The sequence below is a fragment of the Drosophila gunungcola genome, chromosome 3R (assembly GCF_025200985.1).
Source record: "Drosophila gunungcola strain Sukarami chromosome 3R, Dgunungcola_SK_2, whole genome shotgun sequence".
NCBI lineage: Eukaryota > Metazoa > Arthropoda > Insecta > Diptera > Drosophilidae > Drosophila > Drosophila gunungcola.
This window is the reverse complement of record NC_069139.1, coordinates 11,860,724-11,888,477: the sequence shown is the minus strand read 5'-3', so window position 1 is coordinate 11,888,477 and position 27,754 is coordinate 11,860,724. Positions and strand designations below refer to the sequence as shown.

Sequence of the window (27,754 nt, the reverse complement as noted above, 5' to 3'; positions counted from 1 at the left end):
TGCAACACATTTTAGTTGTGATAATTATCGTTTCCATGTTGGTTTTCAATTGCATAACGTTTCTGTTCAGCAATATTGTATGTAAATATTATACTACAATTCAAAGTAGTTGCAATTTCCATCATTTCCCTCAACGCTCCTGTCTGTGTCTATATAATCGTTGTGTATGTTTTAGTATGTGTGTGTAAATTGATTCGTAGTTTTAGCCAAACAATGCTTTATTTTTAGTTGAGCATTTCCATTATCGTTTTCATCAATGTGCGTGAAAGACCTGTTGAGGGCAAGAAGAAAGAAACCTTTAACAATAACTACTTGATGCTTCTTTCAAAACCGATACGCTTTTTATACTGCACCAATATAAACTGAATCGGGTTTCACTTTCTAAACCAATAAAAAAGTACGTGTTTTTTTGACCAACTCACCACACAAAATCTATGAAAATAAGTTGAATACGATAGAAATGTTCTGGCAAAAATTGAATTAAAACCCGAAGAAGCCGCAGATGACTCAGTTTCTTTCCCCTGTTTCTCTCTATCTTTACATGGCATTTTAAGTTAATTGATTATATCACATTTTGTTTGCCAGCTTATATCCTATATTTGAAAAGCTTCGCTGATTAACAAGTGTGTAAATAAATACTAATAAAATATTCAGTTTGCTTGCTTTTTATGCGTAAATGCTGTAAATACACACAAATATGATTTTTGTTGTAAACATTTTGGTTAACTGCGGAGTGTGAAACAAGAAAATATCACACACAAATTGGTGTTTCGGGACTACAAGCAAGTCATGGACTGGGGAACTTTTGGGTGCACGCTATCCGTCAATTAGAGCTAGATCGAATATGGTGTTCAGCCAACCCCTTAATATAAACCATACAATTGGTCTGACTTTCTCAATTGACTAAGTGAAAAAATAAACATAAATTTCCAACTATTTGTAGACGGCTATTATTCAGTCACGGTGCGCATACCCAAACGTATAACAGTGTGTGAAAATCTATGTCTTAGCTATATCCCCAGAGACTAGCCGAAGGTAAACGTAAGCGATGATTGAACTGAGAACAACCATGTACTTGCTTGGGATGGTCACCTAACCACAATTCAATTGCTTGCCTAGACACCTTTGATACTAAACCTATATACCTATATACCAAAATACGATATGTGTAAACCATGTATGCTAAAACCTATTATATCCTTACATAAGCAGATATCTGTTACCGAGCTGCTAAGCCACGCAAATTCTAATCGATATTCTGCTTGTTGCTCCGTCTTTTGCCAGAGGAACAATGGGAAAAGGATCTGTTAGCTGAACTCAAGGACTACGAGGTGGTCGACGAAGGCGGCACTGGCGGCGGCGGCGGCGGCGGAGTAGGACGCAGAAAAGGCAAAAAGGATGCCCAGGACGAGGCAGGGGCGGATGCGGAGGAGGACGAACCGACAATATCAAACTTGCGCACACGCTCGACTAACAACGATTGGGAGGAGTACGCAGATTTAATTGAGGATACCGATGATTTAAAGTAATTAAGAGCTTATATCGTAGTTTCTTCTAAGTTGGCTCTAAGTTTATAACAATCTTTACTTTATCTTTCTTTTCATTCCTTTCCACCCTTGTTTCGTCCTTGATTGATTACCCTAATATTGTTAAACCTATAAAAATACAAACATATTTGAAACCACAGAACTTTGAAGTGCCTAAAGCGCACGATGTTGGGCTATCCATGAGACGAGGCAGTCCCCCCAGCGCTCTTCTAGTGCCAGTGGTCCCCAGACATATCCCTGGGGGCTTGCCTTGGGGTGGCCTATTGGAAAAGTTGGTTAAGATACTACCCCTTCACACCCACTCAATTATTGGCCCCAGAGCAAAGCGTTTTATTCAGTTACCTTCAGACATGATATAAGACACTAAAAGCAAAAGAAAACGATTTTATTCAATCTTAACGTTTTAAAGAAATCAACCAAGCCCAGCCCAGCCCAAGCCCAAGCCCAAGCCAATCTGGTATTCAAATATATCTACTATATTCTCTTTTATTTGGTTGACACAACACCGAGTGGCAGCGGTAGAGGGAGTCGTCGGTATTACTTGCCAATTGTTCAGCACACGAAATCCGAAATGTGGCAGTCAGTAACCTATCAATAAGTACTTATATAGACACACAACTATGAATGCAGGCTAAACGAGAAACTAGCTAATGCTATAGATGCAGATCATATTTCAATATAGTGACTAACAATTGAGTAAACAAAACAAGCTTCAAAGGGAAAATTTTGTTATTTATATTTATAAATAAATTATATATAAATATATATAAACATATATATATATATACAGATAAATTAATGCATTTGAATTTAATGTGTAAAAATTATTATAATAAAAGTATAGATATAAAATATGTAAAGATACGAGAGACCCAAAATAAAAGTTGAAAATTTGAGTTGAAAAATCCTCAATAATGCTCTTTTCTTAAGAAAACTTGCAGTTGAAAAACAAGCGAAATAAAACCTAGTAATTCATTAGTTGAGAGCAAGCAAATAACATTCAAGAGTATTATTTCTCCCTCAAATAGTTTATAGTCGAACAAAAATATTAAACATTGAATAAATTATCATTGATTAATGCTTAAACACGTTGAAAAATAAATAACAATGCATATAAATAAAATACAATTGTTTAGCTCAATTTAAGGCGCGCCAACAAGTTTTCTTTTCCGAACATTTTTAGTTCGAATCAAACTTCTTTAGGATTTTTTCTATACAACTCTCACCTTGCTGTTCCACTAACGAGACACAAAACTTCCTTGAACGTTACTAAAAACAAAATGCCAAAACAATAACATTCTGAATTGGACTTGAAAGATCAAGAAACTAAAAACGCAATTAACAAATTACAAATAACAAATGAAAAGTAAATGCAATTATAAACAATAAGCAGTTCAAAACCTTTGAAACAAATATATACACATATATATTTATATATTTCACTAGACAAATTTTTATGCATAAACTTAAAACAAAACAAATTCTATATTATCAATGTTTTTGCTCTAAATGTCTAACTAATTGTTATTAAAACCAAAAATCGAATTATTTTCTGCAGACAAACGTTATATGATAATGCTATGAATGTGTAATTATTTGTTAGCAGAGACGAAATATATTAAAATCAAGCGGATGAAACGGAAAAGTAAAAGTTATGACATTAAACTGTATATTGTACATTTACTTTTAAACAAATGAAATGTATTTACACGAAACGGCATGGAATATGATAAACTAAAGAAATTTTAAAATTTATATTTACTTTGTGCGTTTTTAAACATGTTGGCGACACAATGACAGGCAAATTAGTGCATAAACCGAACTAATAATAACAATAAATATTAATAATTAATGATAAATGATAAATAATGTAAAGATGTTGACAACATATGTATTTTACAAGGCAGAATAACCCAACTCCCAGACCCGATCCTCACCGATTCCCAAAAGATATATCAAGTCCCTGCATTGAACCTCTTACACATTTTTTATTGTCTGCAAACAGTTTATTATTAAACCGAACATAACGAAAAACAATTAAATTAATGTTTATGAGCAAAGTTTGTTGGGCAGCATTCCATTAATATAACATTGCAAAATGAAATAAAATATATGTATATGTACTAATTAAAGTATATCACCCCCGAAACGGAAAACCAAAGATATAATTTAGTTGTTTAATGATTGATAATATTTAGACACGTGAGGATGCCCCGTAGCACCCTCCGAATGCAAAAATAGTCAGCAGAAAGCAGAGACACTCCTTGAAATGCCATAGAACATTTTCCACTCCAATGTAAAACCAAGCGCAGAACGCGGAGTTTCTCTGACGAGAGCACCCTGAAAACTGAGCACAGCAAACGGAAAATAAATAAAACATTTTGTGTAAAGTTTGATGACAGACCGAAGACATTAGCATGAACACATACGAGTATATACATAATAAATATATATGAGAACAATTTAACGAGATTAAAATCAACTAAAGTAATAAAGGGAAAGTGTATAACTATTAAAACTAAAGATACAACCCCAGCTCTTTTATTTCGATTTTCGCATATTGCATTCAATTTATTCAAAATAATTTTCGACACATAAATTACAGGACCTAACACTAAACGGATTAGACAAATAACAAATTTTTGGACAATGCACATTGAATTAACAGTGGGAGTTAATAAGCATGCGATTGCGTGCCAGTGGCAGGCCAATCAAATAATTTACAATATTGCATTTGGCTAAAATCTGGAAATCTCATAGTTGCCCCATGTATTTGCGGCGCAAATACCTTCAAACTCGAAGCGGGGATAGAAATTGGCTTCGATTGGCTTACGGCTAGTAACACAATTTTAATAATTTATCGTTGCCCTTTCACCCTGGACTAAGTTACACACATTTTGCTAGACACAATTGCCTCTAACTGCGGGTCACCAGCGCGGACTTCGACGATGCGGCTCGGAACGTTCATATTCTATGCTCTTAAAGCGGCTGCTCGCCTCCAGCTGCTGCATCGGTACCGGCCGGCCACGATGTACAATGTCTTTCCATATCATGGCCAAGAGTATGAAGAAAGCCCCAACAATCTTGTTCAGAAACTCGATCAGCTTGAACACAATGGGAGTGGCGGTGTGGGTGAAGCGGCTCAGCTCGAACAGGAAGCGAACAGCGAAAACGCCAAGGAATCGTAGGGCCAGCGCTGCTCCACCCAGGGCAGATAAGATGAGCAGCCCCAGAAACCGAATGGTGCCCAGTATGTTCCTCTTGTTGACATCGTTGGCCATGAAATCGTACACGGTCTGTTTGACTCCATCGCCCCACTGTTGCAGCACAGCCAAAAAGTCGTTGAGACCAAGCTGAATTTTCTCCGCCACCTCGTCTTCCTTGGAGGACTCTTCCCCCGCTGTGATCGCATTGGAGGGGTTTCTCCTATTGAGCACAACAGATCTCCGCGGTGTCATTAGTGGTTCGGGCTCAACGGGCCGCACCATTTTTAGTTTCAGCTGGACCTCCTGGTCCCTGAAGCGCAGTGTCTTGATGCTGAACCAGTACTCCCCAAAAGCCAGGTCGCTAATCTCCGTCCAGATGCAGGTCTCCAGTTGACCCGGATCCGGCGTGTGTTTGTAGCTGCCACAACTTCCGCTTGTGATGCCCACCCACATGTTGGGCACGAAGCGCTGGTAGAACCTCTGCAGCTGGCCGGCGCTAGAGTGCAGCAGCTTCTCCAGCTCGCGCTCGCTGCGCTGCAGCACCACCACGTCTCTGTAGCCTCCCACCTGCTCCACAAAGCAGCGCTCCAGGTAGTGTCCACGGAAGAGCCGGGATTTGAACAATTGTTTGGTGAGCTGCTGCATGGCCAGCTCCTCGGGCGGCATGGGGCGCCCGTCCGCCTGGGGCACTACGGCACTGGTGTCCATGGTGTCCAATGGGAAAGGGCTGTAGAAACCTTTGATTACTGACCAGCAATTAGCCTGCAGCGACCCTTACCGAGTGATAGTAATTGGACTTTGCTGCAACCACTTTCGCCGCTTAGTCAGCGCACCGTTCTTTGTTATTGTTTGGCTAGGCAATGTGTGCCAGTCGATTCAGGGTTAAAATAACAGTCAGCTGGTTTTTTTTTATAGCTTTAGCACCGTTCATAATTGCACGGCGGTATAGGCTTAATTAAGTCAAAATTTACTCATTTAAACAATAACCAGGTAGACAAAAATTAAGCAAGCAGCTGCTGGGTGTCGATTAACGATAACGATTAAAGTTGCCTCCCCAATCGATTGGTCGAGCAATCATTTCTCAGTTGCCCATCGCTAATGTGACGAAAAAAATTATAAAAAACATTTTTGATACTCATTTTTCCCAGCTTTTCCACTCGACCACGTTGGTTTTCCACCCTACCTCAAGATTTCCTCCCAACACCGACTGCGTGAGTGCTTCAGGATGACCTTGGTGGGACTAGCAGCCCGCAAACTGGCTCAGAAGAAGAGGTGAGGCCAATTATGGACGATCCCAGCCGGCTTCTGGTGCTAACCTTGCTTTTATTTCGCATCACAGGTCCGCGAAACAGGCAGCCGACTTTCCCAATGGCATCCGCTGCCAAAAGTGCCTGCAGATTGGCCACTGGAGCTACGAGTGCAAGGAGAAGCGCAAGTTCGTCCATCGCAGTTCGCGCACCAAGCAGTTGAGCAAGCATTTGGCCCAAAAGGAGGCGGAGGCGACCAAGAAACCGGTGGAGGGGAACCTGGAAGAAGCGTCCGCTGGCGGAAAGAAGGTCCGGCGCAAACGAAAGCCCAGCAAGAGCTCCTCGTCCTCTTCCTCTAGCTCGTCGGACAGCTCGGATAGCAGCAGTGAATCGGACTCGTCCTCCGGATCGGATTCAAGCAGCTCTAGCTCAGACTCGGACGACGACGATGGCAGCTCCTTGGCTTCCAGTGGCAGTGATTCCTCCTCCGACAGCGACAGCAGCGATGATCAAAAGCAAGGAGCGCCCGAGAAGAAGAAAAAGCGAGTCGCAAGTTCAGCGGAATCCTCCGAAGACCTGGAATAATTTAGTGACCAGTTTTGGTACCGTAGCGCATAGCTTTAGTAGTTTAGTTCTCCCCAGCACCCACTCCCCAAGACATGGATCTTTTAACCGAATATACTGTATTGTGTTTATTATTTAAGTCCCCTAAATGTACGTAGTTTGGTGAAGTTCTAGCCAAGTTGCTGTCTATAATAAACGTTTTAGTCCGAGTCGATTTCCTCGTCAAACTGTCTCAGCTGGCTGAACATGTTCAGATCAATTTTCTGGCTATTGATGTGCTGGGATTCCATTATAGGTGGGATCTGAGGTTGTTCTGCCAAATCTAAGTCCAGCGGATCTCTTGCGGGAATGCATTCTATTTGAGTGTTCTGCAGACCCACCACCTGCGTCTTAAGATGCAGTTCATCCACCTGTGAAACATTTAATTACATTAAAGTTCTCAAAAACATGGTAAACGTTAATACCTTTAATGAGTTTAGAGCCTCCTGGATGACGGGAAGCACTTGCTCCAACTTTTTTTGGATGGCAAACAGTTCAGTTTGCTCTTTTTGAAGAACACGATTTGTTTGCAGCATTTTATAAACAAACTTTTAACCCACTGATGACCGATGAGTGAGCTTTTTTTTTTAATCTATTACGTTTTAAAAACCTTTTTTAATTAAAAATAAAATTGTAACACCCTAATGCAATAATTATATTAAATTAATAACCTTTAAATTGTTTTAGTTGAAGAGTAACCCTTTTCAACAAAAAATAACTAATAGTCCACAGGCAACAATAAACCATTGCAGCTACGATGTGCTATCGATTACCTATAGCGAATGCATCCCTGCGCAGGGCTGGAATTCGATAGCAATGCCGGAAAAGTATACAGCAATCGAAATCATTCGCGCCTTTCAGAAATTTGCATTTGTACAGTCGAAACAGGGATTCGCATAAACTCCGCTGAAATATAAACAAACAAAAGAAAGCAGAGAAGTAAATATAAGCAATTCTTCCCCAATGAACATCTGTGAAGCGGAGGGAGAGGGGGAGGCGCTGGTGAGGCGCTTCTCCGCCAGCTGCGAGCAGTTGGAGCTGGATCCGCGGATTCAACAGAGCGCCCTGGCCACCTACCGACGTGTCGATGCTGCCGGCGGACTATCCACCAGCGAGGGTGAGGTCCAGGAGTGGCTATGCTGCGCCGTCTACAGCGAACTGCAGCGGGTGAAGATTCGGGACATCCGGCGGGAATCCCAGAACGCCACAAACGAAGAGAACGAGCCCCTGGCCAAGAACAACTGCTGGAACCTGTCACTAACCCGACTGCTGCGCGTCTTCAAGGTGAACGTGTCTCATTTCCTGCGCCGCATGGAGCACTGGAACTGGCTGGCCCAGAACGAGAACACATTCCAACTGGAGGTGGAGGATCTGCGTCGTCGGCTGGGCATCACCTTGACCCTGCTGCGGCACTACAAGAACATCTTTAAGTGCCTGTTTGTGCGACCCGCAGAGGATGCGGATCCGGACTCCCTGGCTCTTTACCACTCGCTCTACGAATTTGGCTGGCTGCTTTTCCTGGTCATCCGCAACGAGCTGCCCGGCTTTGCCACCACGAATCTGATCAACGGCTGCCAAGTGCTCGTCTGCAGCATGGACCTGCTGTTTGTGAACGCTCTGGAGATGCCGCTATCCGAAGTAATAAGCCGTGACTTTGCCGGAGTGCCCAAGAAATGGGTAAACAAGGACTTTAACGCTTCTGTTCTTAACAAATATAGCGCCCTGAAGGCACTGGGAGCACTGATTCCTGAACTTCCCCTGAAGGGGGTGCAGCAGATAAGGAACGCCTTCTTCCACAAAGCCCTCATGCTGCTGTTCATGGAGCAAAGCCTGGTGGGCGACGACACCCACATGCGGGAAATCATCAAGGAGGGAATGCTAGACATTAATTTGGGCACCTTAAATCGGAAATACTCCGGCCATATAGCCGACATCAGCGAGATGGACGAGCGGGTGCTGCTATGCTTCAATGAAACGAAAGAGCTCAAAAAGGTGTCTCACAATAACTCGTTGCCCGCATCCCAATCCAGTTTCTCCTCACCCTTGTACAAAAAACTACTGGCTCAGGACCTGCCACAATGCCTTTCTACTGTTATAAGGAAAGCGTTGCGCAAGGGCGAAAACGGAGAAAATGTGGTACAATATGTAGAGCAGACTGTCAAAAAAATGGATCAAACCTTTGCAGCTGCCGCCAAGGACTACCTGAATGCTGAGGCGGCCGGAGCACGTTTCCGCCTGGCCAGAGGTCTTTACTCCAAATTTCTACTAAAGATTGTGGCCCCGGAGCTGGCGCTGAAACCCCAGCTAAAGATAAGTCAGTTATTGAGACAGCGCACGTTAACCACGACCCTATTAGCCTGTTGTCTGGAACTGGCTCTCCACGTCCACGACGAGCATGTGGATGGCCTTAGGTTCCCCTTCGTCCTAGACTGCTACTCGCTGGATGCTTATGACTTTCAAAAAATACTGGAACTGGTGGTGCGCCATGACCAGGGATTTCTGGGCAGGGAGCTGGTCAAGCATCTTCATGTGGTGGAGGACAAGTGCCTCGAATCGCTGATCCTCCGCAAGAGCTCACAGCTGTGGTGGAACTTGGGGGAAAAGCCTGCCCAGCTATCAGGAAGTCCAGTCGGAGGCGGATGGCAAGGAAAACACTTCCCCGGGGGCGGGCATCTGCCTGCGCAAGTTCTACGGCTTGGCCAACCGGCGACTGCTGCTTTTCTGCCAGAGCCTTTGCCTGGTTGACTCCTTTCCGCGAATCTGGCACTTGGTCGAGCACTCCTTCACCATGGATGGCGGCCGGCTGCTGCGTAACCGCCACATGGATCAGCTGCTGCTGTGTGCCATCCATTTGCACGTTCGGCTCGAGAGCCTGGGCCTATCCTTTAGCATGATTATCCAGCACTATCGCCGGCAGCCGAATGCCCAGAGGAGCGTTTACCGCGAGGTCGACCTGGGCAATGGCCAAACAGCGGATGTCATCCGGTTCTACAACAGTGTGTACGTGAGGAGCATGGGCCATTATGGTCGGCACCTGGACTGCGAACAATCCCGCAAATCGCCGCAACAGCCGAAAACGAAGCTGGGCATTCTGCAGGAGACATCGGCCAACGAACGGCACATGCTGGCGAACATAAGCATATCCTCGCCACCGCCGCCCAAGATTTGCCAAAGCGGATCATGCTCCAGTCTCCCGCCGCAATCTCCAGCCGCATCTCCACTACCCACCTCGAACAAACCCGGCCTGAAGAGAGCTTGCTCTAGCGGAGATCTGAGCGATGTCAAGCGTCCCAACATCTTGCGGCGTCGCACCTGCATTGAGTAAAAAAGGGATCGAAAAATACATTATCAATTGGCTACATTTTACGCAGCTACTCAACTCATTGTAAATGAACCGACTGCTCCATTAAACTCAACCTTAATAAAATTAATGTTCAAAAGTAATATTATAATAATATTGAGCCTTAACCTTAAAGTTTGTTTTTTTTTTAAATGCGAATATAAAGAATATTTAACTACACAGCCGCATGTTTGTTGAAATATCTACACGTTTTTCAATTAACAGAGCAAAATTGTTATATGGTTATAAAGCTGACCTACTTTGTATACCTGTGGTTTTTTAAACAAGAATGGAAACAAACTTCGGCGGGTCGAAGCTCATTTACCTTTGCCGACATAACAAAAATGTATTATTCGAAAAAAAAAACAAATATATATCTCGAAAAAAACAAAAATATGTTTCACATTTCGATAGTTTCTACAATTTATAATAGGAAAACGTAAGAAATATATTTTGTAAGATTTAATTTAAACTTCCCACATTTTTTAAACGTTTAAGTCTCGATATACGTCTTTGGGCTTAACCAATTCGGTCCGAGTGCTATATGAAAGCTTAACTCGGAAAATTTAATGCCTGTAAAATATTAAGTATAAATAAATACAAATTTTCACATTAATTATATTTAAATAGGTTTTTATTGAATGCCAATTTTTTTCGACTTTGAAACTTGGTTCAAAATGTTTTTGCAACTGCTTGTTCACGCGACTGGACACGAGACGAAACTGACATGAAACGGGAGATGCGTCAAGATGCAGTCCATCTCTTCTCAGATTACACAAAAGAGTTGGGCTTAGAGTGGAGTATACATAATACATACTGAGAGCGTACGACTTAGAACTAGTTACTGGCTTAAAGGTAGGAGTTAAGGAGGTGGAGCTCCACCGGCGGCAGGAGCAGTGCTCGCTGGAGGAATGCTGGCGGATGGGGGCATCACTGATCCAGGCGGTGCGCCGCTGCAATCTGGCACCGGAACGCTGCTCGGCGGTGTGGTTTCTACGAGAGGTTAACGAAAGTCAATACAAGAAATCGAATTTTAGAATTTCCTTCTTACCCAGGGGTACGGGGGCCTGAGATAGCGCTGCCCCTGCAGCTGTTGGTCCGGTCTGATCGCTGGGGTTTGTGACCATGGCCGTGGGACCACCGGGCTGCGGTCCACCGGCCAGCACAATGGGCGGCGGAGCTACGGAACCGACTATGTGCGGTGGCAGCGGCTGGTGCTGGGCGGTGGGCCCCGCCAGCGGTTGGGACTGAGGCGGCAGCTGGTGGGGATGTGGAGGCAGTTGCTGCTGCTGCGGCAGGTGGGGATGCGGCGGCAGGGATTGCTGTTGCTGCTGCGCCTGTTGTTGTTGTGGCTGTGGTAGCTGCTGTTGCTGCTGGAGGATCATGGTGCCTGCGGCTGCCGCCTGACCCTGTAGTTCCTGCTGCAGGCGGTGATGCGCCTGCTGGCGCGCCCGGAACTCTGCCGCCTTCAGCTGCTCCAGGTGGAATTGCTGGCGCTCAGTGATCAGCTGCTGTCGCTGGTACTCCAAGCCCTCGCGCTCTCGCTCCATGGTAGCCTCCAGCTCCTCGAAATGGCGCAGCTTGATCTCCAGCTTCTTCATCTGCGTCTCGACAAGCAGCGCCACCAGGGACTTGATCTTGCGCTCCTCCAGGGCGGCCAGGTGTTTGGCCTTAACGGCAGCCGATGCCAGAGCAGCGGCAGCAGCCGTCTGCATGTTGTTCTCGCTAAAGGTTCCGTCCTTGGCCGCCGCCCCTGGTGCTGATACCGCTCCCGATCCTTCCTTGGCCTCGCTACCGTCCTTGGTCTCGCCATCGCCACTGCTGTCTTCCGTCTTGATGTCCACATCGCCTCCACTGGCGGAAGCGGCTGGGTCTGTGGGTGAGGATTTGTTTGATTTGTCTGACTTGGTGGCTGACTTGTCGCCCGAAGGAGAGGAGCCGGACGACTCCTTTGGTTTCTTGTCAGTGTTGTTGGTGTTGCCTGTCGCTGATGATGATGTGGAACTCGAGTCTGTGTTCGTGTTGGTCTTATCCGATTTCGTTTTGTCTTTGGACTTGGCATCGTCTGTGGTTGTTGTTTGTTATTTGGGTTGTTGGTGGTGGTGGTGGTGTTGATGTTGATGTGAGTTTGGTAGATTGGGCGCAACACAAAAACGAAACAATATACGAATACAGTGCCAAATGGAGAACAAATTGCGAATTTTGAATGCAAACAATAAAAAAGTATAACAAAACAAACAAATGGGGAACCAACAAAAGAAAATACGATTACATTTGAATATCGGTTAACCAGAAATTAGGTTGAATTAGACTTATATTAATTATCAACTCAGCTTTTAACCGATATCCATATCGATAGTTTTGCCTTACCGTCTTTCTTGCTTAAATCCTTCATTTCCTCATCAGAACCGGCAGAGGATGCAGAGGCGCCTCCTTCCTTGCCTTCCTCATCCTCCTTGTCGTTTCCAGTTCCGGCGATTCCGCTGTTGGCCAGCCCGAAGTTTGGATTAAACTTGCCACCTGCCGAGGCCTTCTCCACATTTTTCATGTGGTTGTCCATTATGGTCGCGGGAACCTCATCCTAAACCGTAAAGAGTTAAGATTATTTCTGATCCTGAATAGCTTAACACTGTTAAATACCTTAATGGCTGCAAATTCCTCCATTGCCGCCTTGGCAGCAGCTGCAGCCACGCGAGGATCGACCACAGATGCCAGGAATGCCACGGTGGACATAATGGGATTGCCGCTCTTGCTAAACGGAATTGGTTGGCAGCCCAGGGGACCTAGGAAACCTCCATCATCCTCTAAATAGGGGTCCTCGATGGGCAGACGCAGGAAGTGCAAGATGCACTCGTCCTGCGTGCGTGTACCCACGTGCTCGCACACCTTGTTCCAGTCGTCTTTGTGCATCTCCAGGCCCTCGAGCAGCAGCAGAGTCTCCTGATCGGTCCACTCTCGCGCCATGCTGGCCGCAGTGCGATTTCTCATGGCCGCTGGCTTTTTGGCGTATTGATCCAACTTAAGACCAAACTGGCTTACACCAGAACTCAATCCTCCGGCACCGCCGCCGTTCTCCAGAGCCTCTGTTTTGATGCCAGTGAGGCCACCCTTGTCGCCTAGCTCCAAGCCACCTTCCTTGCCCAGTGGCTTCTTGTCCAGGTCCAACAGCGTCTTGGCCGCCGACGGCTGCTGCGTCTTCTGCGGATTTATGGCCTGCAGGCCCGATGGCGTGTCCGAAAGAATGTGGAAGTGGGAAGTCGGAGGCGGGCCCATGGGCGTCGGTCGCAGATCCGCGTCAATCTGGTAGTTAATCAGCCCCCACTGCTCCAAGAAAGCGTGCACCCGCATAATGGCACACACGTCTCCAGCCAGGTTGCGCCTGCAGGCAGTGCTGGTCAAATACTCAGTCGGATTGAGCCTGTAATGGTTGAGAAACATAGATGTTAGCTACATCATCACATAGAAATATGTATCAAACTCACCTGTAAGTGTCTATCATAAAGTTCCTGTAGGCCATGTATATCTCCGGAGTCTTAGATTTGTTCTTGCTGTTGAAGAACTCCGGCATGGCCCGCTTCTCGATCACATGGATGGAGTTGTAATCGAACCAGGCAGAGTATGAGGGCACGATAATGTGGTGCGTTTGCTCGGTCACGTTATCCTCCATGTCCTCTTTGGCCGACGAGGAGAACTCCTGCGTGTTGCTGTTATCACTAGTCTTGCCTGTCTGGGAGTTGTCGCCGTCTCCAGTGGACATGGCTTGAGCAGCGCTTCCTCCAGTCATTTCGTCGTCTAGATCGGTCATAGTTCCGCCTATATATGCAAGTAGTGAGCTTGAAATACCCTTCTAGATGATCAGACTTACCCTTAATCGGCATCATGTCGTTGTCGCCCCTGGATTTGCCGCCCGGAGCCGGACTAGCGGTCGACTGCAGTGCGGTGTTGGCCTTGTGCACCTCCTGGACGTTCGGCTCGGCCGGTGGATCGTCCAGATCGCGGGTTAGATCCTCGTCGTCGTCGTCGTTGCGCGACTTCTTGTGCACCACGGCGGGCGATCGCTTACGCTTGCCCGGCTTTGAGGTGGACGCCGAGGTGGCTGGCGATGGCGAGCGGCGCCTCTTTTGCTTGCCTCCACCGGAGCTGGCAGCGGGCTTCTTCTTCTCGTCGCCAAAGGACATAATATCATCGATGGACATGCGCTGCTTGTGCGTCTTCTTCTTTCCCTGCTCGTCCACCTCGTAGTCCTCCTCGGCCATCCATTCGTTGTACTGCTCCAGGTCCAAGATCCAGGAGGCAGACACCCGCCAGCGCTCCGCCGGCGACTCGGGATTCTCCGGAATGTGATCCGGCAGGTCAAAGTTGTTCACAGCCCAAGAATCGTATGACTCCGGAAAGTAGTACCAGTGCAGCATTACATGGCCGCCGCGCTTGAAGATCGGCCGTGCGTACTCGTCGGGATGCGGATCCACGATGGGATAGACGATGTGGGTCGCATCCTCCTCGTCCGAAACAATCTCCACGCGTCTGTTGTCCAGAATCTCGCGCAGTCGTCCCTCGAAGCCCTTCTCGATCTCCGGCCTAATGTAGATATAAGGAATGCGGTAGAGGTCTGCCTCCACCAGCGCCTGTTCGATCTCGATCAGCAGCTGGATGTTGGGGTCCTTGCGCGTCGGATTCTTGCCAATGGAGAAGTCAAACTTCTTGCCGCGCTGTTCGGCACGAAAGCGGAACATGGTCGAAAAGATGATACACAGGCCACCGCCGCTCTTGAAGTCGAGGAAGCAGCGCATCTAAATAGGAAAGCAAAGGCGAAATTTTAAACTATAGTTAAAGGGGTCTTTAAAAATACTTTACTTAATCATTAATTTAGAAATTTAAACAAATAAATAAGTCTTTCAGAACTAGACTTCTTGTAAATCACAAACTAAGCCCTTTGGCTACGAGGTTAATAATTACGTGTACACACGCAACACTGGGCACCCTGTGCGCACACACTCAGGCTCACCAATACTAACCGGAATTCTGGTTGCCGGCGGCTCCGCCGAATTCTTGCCCAGCTTGGCCTCCACATATTGCAGGAAATGGACTAAGAGTTGGGACAAGGACTCCTTCGTAATGGGCTCCGAGCTGTGGGCCAAGTACTGCAAGAAAAGTCATTTCATTACGCCGTGTTTTTTTCGCTGCCAGCCAGCGCCATTTTTGTTTGCGGCGGCGTTGTTGTTGGTACGCACCTTCTTGCAGTTCTTCTGCAGCCACTGACGAATTGATTCGAAGCCCTGCAGCGTCTCCGGAGAATGGAAAAAGTCTATATTGGGACTTCCGTCCTTCTTAGGACCCAGGGAGTTCATAATGCGGCACTTTTATGGGCTTTTTGTCAATTATATTCGCAGTTTTTCACGCCAAAAAAGCCAATAAACGTTGGGCTGATAAAAGTGTGACCGCGCGAGTTTATCGATGGAACCAGAGTGACCTGACGTCAAAATATACCATAACGATTATTTTATTTTCACTTATACATTTTAAATACCGTTTTTTTTTCAAGCTGAATTACGGAATTAACTATAACTAATAAACTATATATTCTAAAGGCTTAGCTTTTAAATATATAAACATCATTGTCATAATGTACATTATTTTTCACATTGGCTCTTAGGAAACAATGCGCAACAAAATTGAAATTAAATTTGATTTGTTTTTAGAGAATATCAAATTGTATAAAATACCGAAAAAATACACATTTTTCATAAACCGATGTTTTGAAACCATCGATGACATCGATGCTGGCATCGATGTTTCTCCTCATCTAGACAATTGCTTCTTGCTCCGAAATTAACATGGCCGTCCCGCTCTCGCCGCCTAAAAAGCGTATGCCGTGACAGCAAGCCACACACTATAAATGCGACTCGCGACGGGCTAACATGGCTGCTGGGAACCGAAATCAAAATCTGAGGAAAATCGTGCGGTCGGAGTGTGTTTGCATCAGCGTGAAGCCCAGTGTTAAGCTAAAACATTGACTGCCTTGCCCTCGGCGTGCCCACCAACCGCAGTTGCCGCGTTCTAACGTAGATCGTTCGTGTGTCTGCCGCGCGAACCAGTGTGCGTGGAAAAAATCGATGGTGCGTGAGTGCGAGTGAGTGGGAAGGCGATTGATTTGTGACGCTGCTAGCGAAAAGCAGCCTCCCCCTCCGTGCGTAGACGGCCATATTACCGCAGCATCGATTGTACAGTTTTAGAGCAAACAAATCAATTAGAAAATGCAGAGCGCATGAGTTGAGTTGTGAGTGGGCGCTCCACAAAAGCTGTCTGCTGTAGCACCGCGAAGGGAGCGAGAGCGAGGTATACAAAGGGAGGAAGGAGAGCAACGATTGCCAAAGGTGGGTGATATGATATTCGGGGAATGGGAGTGGAAGTGACAGTCTTATCCTCGATTGCAATAGCATTTATATGCTACTTATATATACCACTATCGCTTCCGCTTGCGTGTGCATGTGTGCAAGAGTGAGCGTGGGGCCAGAGGGCACAATGTGCTGTGATAAGAGAGGGAGAGGCAAATGAGGGGAAGCGAGCGCCAACGCAGCAACGCAGCGGAAATCCTTAGGCGAGCGCACACAAAAACTTGGCCAATTACTAGCTCTTTGTCTCTGGCTTCTATCCTCTCTCTTCTTGGCAGCTCGTTCTAGTGCGCGTATTTTTAGTCGCAGCACATGCTCAATTTGCCATCCGCTATTTGTGTCGTCCATTTGTTCATTCATTGGGCTCTTTTTCCAATTTCAGTGGGTGGCATTTAACAATAATCCCTCCATGTGTTGTCCACGTCCACATTAAAGTACGTTGGGTACACAGAAAGAAAAACTTTAACCTTTGAATTTATTATTAAAATATAAAAATTTTATTTATTAACCTGCAATATATAAAAATGCACTCATCTAATATGTCCAAATATAAAAATTAGATCAAGTCAAAATTACTCCCATAACAAAACAACATACAAAATGTAAAAACCTATTCAAATTCATACCGAGCTTTGATTCTCTCTGTGTACAACAATGCCAGGCGGTACAAGCACCTGTGTTTATTTATGGTCCGCTGCCGTAATCGACTGCAGCCGCCGCTTCCCTCTCTCTTTCGCTACCAACAACTTGGGGTAGGGCACCTGAACTAGTTTCAAACGGCGGAGCTCGGCCTTTTCAGCTTTTTCGCATTTGCCATTTTCCCGCAGTTCGCAACATCTGCGGCATTTGTCACAGTTTCTATTGAGAACATTTAAATATTCAAAGTTTACTTGCCGAACTTGACTGCGGCGATGATGCTCTGAAATTAAGCACCTTGCTGTTTAATTCGATCCCGATCGCTGCTGCATTGTGCGGAGTATGCAGCGACAGCTGTCTCAATATTGGCCAAAATGCCTTGCAAATATTGAACTCTTAGCAGCTTAAAAACAATGGCGCGTTCAATACTGAAAGTGTGCTACTTTCGGCTAAACACAGTTTGCACAAATGTCCCCGGATTCCTAGAAAACAGATCAAACGCCTTCGTTTGGTTACAATTAAAAAATAAATAATATAATTAATAATTATTAGAAAAAATGGTAATGAATAAGTATACGGATTACCCGACAATCTTGCTTGTTGCTGGCGGTAAATTTGTCATATATTTAATAAATCCACCCCCAATAAAGTTATAAAAATGTTGAAAGCTATATTGATAAAGGAAAAATTAACTCATTGCTAGCTGTCCACTCGTTGTTAAACGGAAAATGTACACATAAATATGCAATGTTCAAGCAATAGGGCAAACGATATAGTGTAGCCTTATCTTTAGAGTAAATAAATGACCTAGCACTTCCGCCAGTCCCATTTATTTAATCATAACAATATAACAACAAATCTATAAATACAAAAAGCTCGCAAAACTTGCCACAAAAATTTTGAAATACATATGGCTCTACCTAATCGTCGTTTTAAGACTGCCAATGGTGATAATGAAAAAGCGTACTCATTAATGGCTTATCGTTCGGTGGCAATGTATAAATAAGTGTGCGACACACAACACTGGCTAAAATCAATGATTGAGATTGCTTCTTTCGATGTTCATCTAATGGAAATTTAATTACCCAGCCGGCGAACCGTTTTCCTGAACAGCCCCTCAGTGGGTGGCTTCGACAAGGTCGCTGACAAATCGAAGTACAGTAGATTTGTCGCCGATAAATTGACTTTATGGTTGGTCGGATAAATTCATGCGACATGCCATACAAACGATTTCATTATGACTTTTACGTCGTTGTTAATAATCATTTCTTTGTTATTTATGTAACTTTGTGTGTTTTATTGGCTTGATTACTTATGGACAAACATTGACAATATATTTGCACGTACCTTGAATACTCATCCTGCCTTGTTTTTGACCGTTCTAAGCGTAAATATATTCTTGACTTTTAAGTCTTCGCCTTGGTTCAGTGAACCGTGATTTTACCAATTTCTTATCTCCCGCAACACGCTGCATTGATAAGAGGTCTTAAAAAGGAAAGCTTCCAGAGTCATTTTAAAAAGTCCGTAATTTCCTTAATAGAAGTTATTAATCCGGTTTTGCTCCGCTTAAAATCAACCAAATCGTGGGTGTCCCTTGGCGATTCGTACGTAATACGTTCCACTGGTCCGGAATATGGAAATTCCGTAATTTGCTCAATTGTCACGTTCTGCGCTGAGCTGTTAAGAACGCCTCAGCGGCCACAACGAAGACAAATTTCGCCATTCACGTTGAGTGACTCAATTTACACGGACTAACCCCACTTGGTTACCGAGTTGAATAATGTTCCACAGGAAACCCTAACCAGTCCATCGAACCAATTTCTTTGGCTTTCCTTGAACACGTGTCCAGTGTTTATTGGTCGATTGGTTTGCGCTGAGAAAGGCTGAATTTCGAGATTGCGCCAGACTTTGGGCTGAGCTATGCGGCCATTTTACAGTACAGTGCGTCACAGCTTAATAACTGTTAGAATGTACTATTAATTGTCGGAAGTATCTTAATAACAGGCTTCCCAGAAAAAAAAGATCTGCTCTGCAGCTCAAGTTGTTTGTTTGATTAACCCTTTAATTTAAATTTCAATGTGTTAAGTAAGTCTGTACAAAACCTACATATGTTAAGCTTGTTTAATTGAATTCACTTGTAATAGTGTTTTCACTATATAAACGTTTCTTTTGGATAAAAAAATGCAAAATTTGCACAGAAGTTGTATAGAAGTTTATAAATCGGTTTGTGAGGATTTTCCATTTTTTTTTGGTGGTTCAAGCTATGGAGACAACGCTCCACAAAGTTTTTTCGCTTAACGCTATTATCAATTTGATTCGGCTAATAGATATACAGACTTGCTGTGAAGTTTTTTTTCTGACGCACTGAGATTGAGTAATAGAACATATTATAAAGGGGAAAACCAACAAAAAAAATATTTATATTATATATATATGCAAACATTTGTATAACCTATTTTTCATGAAATGCTTAAACAACCTAATTAACAATATCCCCTTATACTTTCAGATTAGTTACTTAGAGTAGATCTTTTAGATCGACGGATCACAAAGCGTATCACAAAATATCATTGTATAATGACATCAAGGTATGCATTAAAAAACGTGGGGAATATAACTCACCTTTCATCTTTGTAATACAACAACCTTTGCAGACTCGACCGACTGTTCATCTTATTGGAGACCGGCTCCACAGCGGCCACTCGCCATGCGGCGGCCAAGCAGATCGGCGAGGTCCAGAAGCTATATCCACACGAGTTGCATGCCCTGCTCAACCGCCTGGTGGGCTATCTGCACAGTTCGTCCTGGGAGACACGCATTGCTGCGGCACAGACTGTGGAGGCCATATTGAAGCAAGTGCCGCCGTGGAACCCGGAACTACAGGTGGTGCCCAAAAAGGAACGCACCGGCCCTGATGCCAACACAGCAGCAGCTGCAGCCGAGGAGGACAGCTGCCAGTCAAGCGGTTCCAGCTCGACTACGGCCAGCGAACGACTGCTCAGCTTCGATGAGTTCGATCTGCAGCAAATCCTGCACAAAGGCGCCCGTCTCATCGGCTCCGAGGGCAACGAGTTCGATGTGCAGGAGGAGCAACCGGCCAGCGGCGGCGGTGAGGAGGAGCGGAGTCTGGCCAGTCGCCTAAGTCGTCAGCGGGCGGTGCTCAACGACAAACTGGGTCTGACCACGGCCGCCAAGCTGGGCGTTAATCTTACCGACATGATCACAGACGAGGATGTGGCGCTCACCAGGAGTGGCAGCAGTTACAACGTCAACGCCGAGAAGCTCCCTGTAGAGCACATACTTAACATAAAGCCAGCGGCGAACGGTTCTGGGCAAGCTCAGCTAAGCTGCCGGGAGATGAACCGGGCCAAGCGCAAGGCCCGCCAAAACACAGGCGTGTCAGCCACCGTGGTCACGCCCACTTGCAGCAGGCGCAACTCGAACAGTAACCACAGCACTGGAAGTAACCACAGCAACAACGGCACCGCGTCCCTGGCTGCATTGGATGAGCCGGAGAAGAAAAAGCTGAAGGCGACTGAGCGGCAGGAAATCTTTTACAGCCTTAACGGTGAGTGGGCAGCACAAAGATTAAAGACTTAAATAATTATAAAAGCTAAAGATAATGAAATATAATGGTCACAGCTCAACTCTATTTTAAATTCTCTTATCATTTCTGCACAAAGTTCAAGTTGCAAGTTCATAAGAACCAAAATAACAAATCAATTTTCTATAAAGGCCTTGATTGAGAAAATATAAGTAAGACTCAACTCGACTTGCCACCTTTAGTTTTCGAAAAAGATCGGTTTTAGTACAATTGCTTACAATTAATTTTGTATCCACCCTTTAATTCACAGCCGCCGTGCCAGATGCCACAGGCACTTGGGTGGATGCCGTCTCCTGGCCGTTGGAGAACTTCTGCTCGCGCCTTTTCATCGATCTCTTTCATGCCAAATGGGAGGTTCGCCATGGTGCGGCCACAGCTCTGCGGGAGCTGATCAACCAGCACGCTCAGGGAGCGGGAAAGGCAGTGCAACAGAGCCACGAACAGATGGACGATGCGCACAGCCGGTGGCTGGAGGATGCCGCCCTTCGCCTGCTCTGCGTGCTCTGCCTGGATAGGTTTGGCGACTTTGTCTCGGATCAGGTGGTGGCTCCGGTGCGGGAGACATGCGCCCAGGTGCTGGGCACCCTGGTGAAGGAGATAAAGGCGCCCAAGGTGCAGAGGATCGTGGATATACTGCTCCAGCTGATCCAGCACAAGAACGAGTGGGAGGTGCGGCATGGTGGTCTACTCGGCCTGAAGTACGTTTTTGTTGTGCGCGAGGAGCTGCTGCCCATTTACTTGCCGCAGTCCATCTCAAACATCCTAATTGGTCTGCTGGACGCTGTGGATGATGTTGGCGCTGTGGCTGCCGCGACCCTGATTCCAGTTTCCTCATGGCTCCCTAAGCTATTGAATCCGGCGCAAGTGTCCTCCATCGTAAAGATGCTGTGGGATTTGCTCTTGGACCAGGATGAGCTCACATCTGCTTGCAACAGTTTCATGGGTCTCCTGGCGGCCATTCTATGCCTGCCAAAAGCCGCCAGCTGGGTGGAGATGGAGCCGATGGCCATGCTGGTGCCGCGACTGTGGCCATTTCTTTCACACAGCACCAGTTCGGTGCGGAGATCCACGCTAAAGACGCTCATCACCCTGACCAGTGCGGATAAAGTGAAGTCGGAGCCCAAGGAGGAGGAGGAGAAGGAGGAGCAGGTTAAAGACGAGCTGGGTCAGCAACAAAAGATGAAGCTTAACTTTGGAGTCAGCGACTGGAAGTGGCAACTGTTGCAGCAGGCGCTGCGTCACATATATCAGCGCATTCTGGTCGAACCGCAGGCAGATATACAGGCCCTGGCGCGTCAGGTGTGGTCAAATCTCATCGAGCATGCGGATTTGGGTGCTCTCTTGCACGCCGCCTGCCCATACGTGTCCTCCTGGATCTGCCTTTCAATGCAGCCACCCAGACTAGCCTTCGATGCAGGGGTTCTAATCAGAGCTGGCGGAGATTCGAGCAACGCAGGAAGCACCTCGCGGAAACGAACGCCCCGCATAGGCGACGATCTGGGCGGAGCCATCCTGGCGCACTCAAATGCCGCTCTGAAATTGTATCTGGGTGGTAGCGAAGCCACGCCACTAGAGTTGAGGGAGGCGAATTTTATGCGTGCTCGCATTTCGTCGTCGCGGGCTCTGGGAGCTCTCTCCCATTACCTGGTGCAGCCGGCGCCGGGAGTGGTCTACACGCCACAAACCGAAAGCCCCACGGACTGCTATACGAAAGTTTTGTTGGGCCACCTCAATGCCCACTCCGCTGTGCAACGCATCGTTTGTGGCCTGATCATTGCTTTTTGGGCACTGGAAGATGAGCCAGTGCGACCGGGACCGCCGAATCTGCAGGAAAAGTTACACCAGTGTGTGAGCGAGTACGTCTACTACGATGAGGTGGCCATCTCGCTAACCCGACTGCTGCAGGAGGCCCAGGACTTTATTGCCACGCTGAAGCAGAACAAAATCCCCATTAACGACTTCAACAACGCCAAGATCCTCACGCTGGAGCAAATCGAGGCGGTGGCCACCACCTTGAGCGAAAATCTGCGCATCTATTCTCTTAAGCCCAAGCTGTTGGACATGCTAGAGGAAAGGCGGCGCAGCCTGCAGGCCTCCTACCAGCAGACGACCAGTGAGCAGAGCGCCTACCATGTCAGTGCGCAGGCGGCACTCGCCGGCGCCATCTGCGCCCTACACTGCCTGCCCGAGAAGCTGAATCCGGTGGTCAAGCCCCTGATGGAGTCCATCAAGCGGGAGCAGTGCCTCCAGTTGCAGCAGCTGTCCGCCGAGTTCCTGGTCCACCTGATGGATCAGGTCTGTGATAGAAACCCTAGTCCAAATAGCAAGATCTTGAACAATCTTTGCACTCTGCTTCGAAGCGATGCCGAGCACACTCCCAAATTGGTAAGGAAACTTTAAGTTTATTCCACATCCACTGTATAATCCTTTATCCGAATCTCTTGCAGGTAATGCCACTGCAGACACTGAAGCAGACTCAGCCAGGCGATCCTGGTGCAACTAACAGCTGCGTTTACTACGGAATCCTGACACTTGCCCTTCAACAAGCAGTGACAACCACTAGCAATAGGGGCGGCGGAGGCGGTGGAGGAGGAGGCACAACTCCAACGACTGCCACCGCTAGCCGTGGCCCTGGACGACCGCCCGCTGGGGAGATCCTAGTCCCAACAGCTGCCGCAACTCACGTTGAGCTGAAGGCACAGCAAGCGAAGGAGGCGGAGGCGAAGCAATGCCGCATCCAGCGCTTGGGAGCGGCCTGTGCCATAGAGAAACTGTGCCGGACATTCGGAGAGCACATCGTGGACAAGGTGGCTGTGTTCCAGCAGTTGATGTTCGGCAAGGTGGAGCAGTTCGTGAAGGAAACGTACGATTGGCAATTGGGCTGCATCTTGCCTGATTTGGGAGCATGCAACGAGCTTGTCAGCTCCCTGCAGCTAATCGAGACAGCCGCTCCGCATTTGCATGCTGCACTGCATCCGCAGATGTTCGCCCTGCTGTCCCCGCTTGGATTTATCGTTTGCCATCCTCTGAAGGCGATCCGCCACATGGCCGCTCGCTGCATCGCCGTGCTGGCAGAGATCGATGCATGCCAGACCATGCAGTTTGTGGTGCATGACCTGGTGCCGCTGCTGGGAAAGATTGAGCGGCTGATTGAGCGCCAGGGAGCAGTGGAGGCTATCGAACGGGTGGTCAGTCGACTGCAGATAAAGGTGGTGCCCTACATCGTGCTGCTGGTCGTGCCCCTGCTGGGAGCAATGAGCGATCCCGATGAATCAGTGCGTCTGCTCTCGACCCACTGTTTCGCCAATCTTGTCCAGCTGATGCCACTGGACGGGAAGGCGGAGCAGTTGAAGAGCGAACCGCTGCAGGCGCGCAAGACCCGTGACCGCGAGTTTCTCGACTACCTGTTCAATCCAAAGAGCATTCCCAACTACCAGGTTCCGGTGCCACTAAGCGTTGAGTTGCGCTGCTACCAGCAGGCGGGCATTAACTGGCTGTGGTTCCTGAACAAGTACAATCTGCACGGAATCCTCTGCGACGACATGGGCTTGGGCAAAACCCTGCAGACCATCTGCATCCTTGCCGGGGACCACCTGCACCGCCAGACGGCCAATTTGGCCAATCTGCCTAGTTTGGTCATCTGCCCGCCCACATTGACCGGTCACTGGGTGTACGAAGTGGAGAAGTTTCTCGCCCAGGGATCTGTTCTGCGTCCACTGCACTACTACGGATTTCCGGTGGGCAGGGAGAAGCTTAGGAGTGAGATTGGAACGAGCTGCAACCTGGTGGTGGCCTCCTACGACACAGTGCGCAAGGACATCGACTTCTTCAGCGGCATTCACTTCAACTACTGTGTCCTGGACGAGGGCCACATCATTAAGAACGGCAAGACCAAGAGCTCTAAGGCCATCAAGCGACTGAAGGCCAACCACAGACTGATCCTCTCTGGCACGCCCATCCAGAACAACGTACTGGAGCTGTGGTCGCTGTTCGACTTCCTGATGCCCGGATTCCTGGGCACCGAGAAGCAGTTCGTGCAACGCTTCTCGCGCCCAATTCTGGCCTCGCGGGATGCCAAGAGTTCGGCCAAGGAGCAAGAAGCCGGAGTGCTGGCCATGGAGGCGTTGCATCGCCAAGTCCTGCCCTTCCTGCTGCGTCGCGTCAAGGAGGACGTGCTGAAGGACCTGCCGCCTAAGATCACCCAAGACTTACTCTGCGAATTGAGTCCGCTCCAGCTTCGCCTCTACGAAGACTTTAGCAATAAGCACCTGAAAGACTGTTTGGACAAGCTGGGCGACTCGTCGACGCCGGCCATGGTGACGGAGAATCTCAGCGCCAAGACGCACATTTTCCAGGCCCTTCGCTACCTTCAGAACGTGTGCAACCATCCCAAGCTGGTGCTGCGCCAGTCCGAGGAGCTCACTCAGGTGGCCAGCCAGCTGGCCCTCTCCAACAGCTCACTGGACGACATTGAGCACTCTGCCAAGTTGCCGGCCCTGAAGTAAGTTTGAATGTCATGGTTCTATAATTTGTATTCATGTTTATAATCTTCCAACAGACAACTGCTCCTGGACTGCGGCATTGGTGTGCAGACAGAGTCGGTTAGCCAGCATCGGGCGCTGATCTTCTGCCAGCTGAAAACGATGCTGGACATTGTGGAGCACGATTTGTTGCGTCGGCACCTGCCCAGCGTCACCTATTTGCGGCTGGACGGCAGCGTGCCCGCCTCCCAGCGCCAGGATATAGTCAACAACTTTAACAGCGATCCCAGCATCGATGTCTTGCTCCTGACCACTCTGGTAAGCAATGGCGTACTTCTTAACTATCGAACGCACTCTAAAGTATATACGTTTTAGGTTGGTGGCCTGGGTCTTAATCTGACGGGTGCCGACACGGTCATCTTTGTGGAGCACGACTGGAACCCCATGAAGGATCTGCAGGCCATGGACCGAGCCCACCGAATCGGTCAGAAGAAGGTGGTTAATGTCTACCGGCTGATCACGCGTAACTCGCTGGAGGAGAAGATCATGGGGCTGCAGAAGTTCAAGATACTCACCGCCAACACGGTGGTGAGTGCGGAGAACGCCTCGCTGCAGACGATGGGCACCTCGCAAATCTTTGACCTGTTCAACGGAGGCAAAGACCCAGGAGCAGTATCGGGATCAACAGCCCAGACCCAGGGCGGCATGTCCATGAACACCATCATCGAGAACCTGCCGGAGCTGTGGTCCGAGCATCAGTACGAGGAGGAATACGATCTGGGCAACTTTGTGCAGGCACTGAAAAAGTAGACTACCGCTTCCCACTCCAAGACTTCCAGTAAAAGTTCTGTTCTAGGCTAGGTTGAAAATTAATAAAAACGCATCTAAAAAATCTTTATTTTTCGACATCGTTTCGGAAAGCTGCCCTCTGTTCCTTTGTAATCGCAAACAGAAACTAATAATAAAAAAGTTTGAAAATAATATATGCTTTTGTTTTTAAAAAAAACCATGAAAGAGTAAATTTGGGTAAGTCGTCTTTTTTGACGTCTCACTTTTTCTGAGTTCTGAAAGGGAACTAATCATAAAGTGTTGTATACTTAAGGGCTGATTTAAAAATGAGTAAGAACAAGCAGGACAATAATATGTTTTATTGTCATAATGATAAAACTGAAAGTGTATTGGTCTTGAAAAGTCTCACATTGTTTGGCATAAATCTTATCAGCGATGGCCAATGCAAATGTTTGCCAAACAGAATTATTGTTTGAGTGCATAGTTTGCCCCGTAAATATATTCTCCTGTCTCCCACATTAAGACACCTAATTTCACTCTTATCGACTGTTTGCATCCCCTCCCCCGCATTCAAACTAATTGTATTGACTAATAATGTCACAACTTATCTGATCAGTTGAAATCGATTTTGTGTTTTATTTATTTATCGCTGGAACACTTCGGCAGAGTGGCGGGTAATATTTTTGGGTTGCTCTCGCTGGAATCTGGTCGACTGTGACCCAAGTACCTTGAATTTGATGGGGCTATCAGTGGGGCCAGCCCATTAGGAGTGCCTGCAGCTAGTAACTATACTTGACCCCTTACCACACAGCATTCTCAATATATTTTTTCAATTTTGTTCGGTTCTGTATCATACAGATCCCGGCTTATCAGTGCTCCGTCACGATGAAATGGCTGCGGATTATGGCATATAGCACACATCCATGGCGTGGATTATTTATGTCTACGCGGGGCGCTAAACGCGACCCGATCGTAATGGAGCCTGTGCTTCAGTATATTCATAATAACAATTCCTGCGAGCATAAGAGGGATCGGGTGCTTGGTACAGGAAAGCCTTATCTCTGACTTGTAGTTGTGTCCGTCTTCCCCTTTCTTTATATGAATCCCATTTAAATGGTCATTATTATATTGTATTTAAAGGCCCAGCTCAAACAAAACAAAAGCAAAAGCCGAGCCAGAGTCAGAGTCAGATAAGCCACTATTTTTCTCTCGCTATCTCACACTGTGGAAAATCCATATAGTGTGTCCCTTAAAATTGAGTGATTTCGATTTTGGATTGCATTATTCTCTATAGAACGTCTTTAAAATTATATACACTAATGCACTAATTTAGAATTGGTTAAAGACTAGTTAAAAAAACCATTAAAGATCGGTAATTCCCAATACACCTCTGAATTATATATAAATAAATATATATTTATATATAAATATATATGTATATATATATAAATATACATTTTAAATAAGCTTAATGCTGAAAACAAAATGTAGGTCACATAGCCATTTAATAAAATGTTTAAGTTCCATATCATGTTTTTGGTTGACGAAAATCGGATGCCATGCCTTTGGTTTAAAATCGATTACTTTTTGCTTATATTTTGCGAATGCTACTGCATTTTCCTCAGTGTGTTCCCTTTCTTGTTGCCCACTCACTTTGGCCTTTTATCTTTCGACCACAATGCATCTTCCGGACTTTGCTACTGCTGCTGCTGATAGCTGGATGGCCCAGGCCAACAGCAACACCAACAGCAACAGCAACAGCAACACCCGCACCCGCACCCGTACCCTTGCATCCTTATCGCTATTCCTCCTCCTTTTGCTCCTCCCCGCATGGGTGACCCGCACCCCGTGGCCAGGGCCTACTCCTCCTACTCCCACTCCTCCTCCCTGGGTCGGATCTTCGTCTGCT

At 46.8% G+C, this 27,754-nt stretch overlaps 7 protein-coding genes across 22 annotated transcripts in view; 4 read left to right on the top strand and 3 right to left on the bottom strand.

Annotated features, from left to right (window-relative positions):
* Positions 1–4,070, top strand: part of LOC128266236 (synapse-associated protein of 47 kDa) — a 28,443-nt gene extending 24,373 nt beyond the window's left edge. For 11 of the 15 annotated variants that reach the window (XM_053002605.1, XM_053002603.1, XM_053002615.1 and 8 more), the window contains 2 exons: positions 1,285–1,525; positions 1,688–4,070. In XM_053002605.1, the coding sequence (XP_052858565.1) occupies positions 1,285–1,525; positions 1,688–1,730 (284 nt within the window). In that variant the 3' untranslated portion in view covers positions 1,731–4,070. Of the gene's footprint in view, positions 1–943; positions 1,263–1,284 lie in introns of those variants that run through there. The other 4 variants (XM_053002610.1, XM_053002606.1, XM_053002612.1 and 1 more) reach the window with 3 other exon arrangements.
* A 16-nt stretch (positions 4,071–4,086) lies between these two features.
* Positions 4,087–5,776, bottom strand: LOC128266237 (uncharacterized). The gene is made up of 2 exons (XM_053002617.1): positions 5,532–5,776; positions 4,087–5,480 (listed from the first exon to the last, which is right to left on the bottom strand). The coding sequence occupies exon 2, from the start codon at positions 5,459–5,461 to the stop codon at positions 4,475–4,477; it is 987 nt and encodes a 328-aa protein (XP_052858577.1). The 5' UTR covers positions 5,462–5,480; positions 5,532–5,776; the 3' UTR covers positions 4,087–4,474.
* A 63-nt stretch (positions 5,777–5,839) lies between these two features.
* LOC128266240 (zinc finger CCHC domain-containing protein 10) lies at positions 5,840–6,778 on the top strand. Its single transcript, XM_053002621.1, has 2 exons — positions 5,840–6,025; positions 6,093–6,778. The coding sequence occupies exons 1-2, from the start codon at positions 5,979–5,981 to the stop codon at positions 6,583–6,585; spliced, it is 540 nt and encodes a 179-aa protein (XP_052858581.1). The 5' UTR covers positions 5,840–5,978; the 3' UTR covers positions 6,586–6,778.
* Positions 6,678–7,222, bottom strand: LOC128266243 (uncharacterized). Its single transcript, XM_053002630.1, has 2 exons — positions 7,029–7,222; positions 6,678–6,974 (listed from the first exon to the last, which is right to left on the bottom strand). The coding sequence occupies exons 1-2, from the start codon at positions 7,137–7,139 to the stop codon at positions 6,765–6,767; spliced, it is 321 nt and encodes a 106-aa protein (XP_052858590.1). The 5' UTR covers positions 7,140–7,222; the 3' UTR covers positions 6,678–6,764.
* Positions 7,223–7,440: 218 nt separating this feature from the next.
* LOC128266234 (retinoblastoma family protein) lies at positions 7,441–10,296 on the top strand. Its single transcript, XM_053002596.1, is given in 2 exon segments — positions 7,441–9,207; positions 9,209–10,296. Coding segments are annotated over 2 exon segments (2,361 nt in total). The 5' UTR covers positions 7,441–7,566; the 3' UTR covers positions 9,929–10,296.
* Positions 10,297–10,555: 259 nt separating this feature from the next.
* On the bottom strand, positions 10,556–15,394 carry LOC128266231 (SWI/SNF complex subunit SMARCC2). 2 transcript variants are annotated; one of them, XM_053002587.1, is made up of 8 exons: positions 15,175–15,394; positions 14,959–15,084; positions 13,809–14,733; positions 13,426–13,756; positions 12,584–13,361; positions 12,314–12,524; positions 10,995–12,008; positions 10,556–10,936 (listed from the first exon to the last, which is right to left on the bottom strand). In XM_053002587.1, exons 1-8 carry the CDS (start codon positions 15,289–15,291, stop codon positions 10,806–10,808), a joined length of 3,633 nt encoding a protein of 1,210 aa, XP_052858547.1. In that variant the 5' UTR covers positions 15,292–15,394; the 3' UTR covers positions 10,556–10,805. The 2 variants fall into 2 exon arrangements, with proteins under 2 accessions (XP_052858547.1, XP_052858548.1); XM_053002588.1 differs by having other exon boundaries at positions 10,995–11,816.
* A 377-nt stretch (positions 15,395–15,771) lies between these two features.
* Positions 15,772–26,041, top strand: LOC128266657 (TATA-binding protein-associated factor 172). The gene is made up of 7 exons (XM_053003322.1): positions 15,772–16,317; positions 19,481–19,559; positions 19,626–20,539; positions 20,826–22,960; positions 23,023–25,076; positions 25,134–25,374; positions 25,432–26,041. Exons 2-7 carry the CDS (start codon positions 19,549–19,551, stop codon positions 25,864–25,866), a joined length of 5,790 nt encoding a protein of 1,929 aa, XP_052859282.1. The 5' UTR covers positions 15,772–16,317; positions 19,481–19,548; the 3' UTR covers positions 25,867–26,041.
* The last annotated feature ends 1,713 nt before the right edge of the window (positions 26,042–27,754 follow it).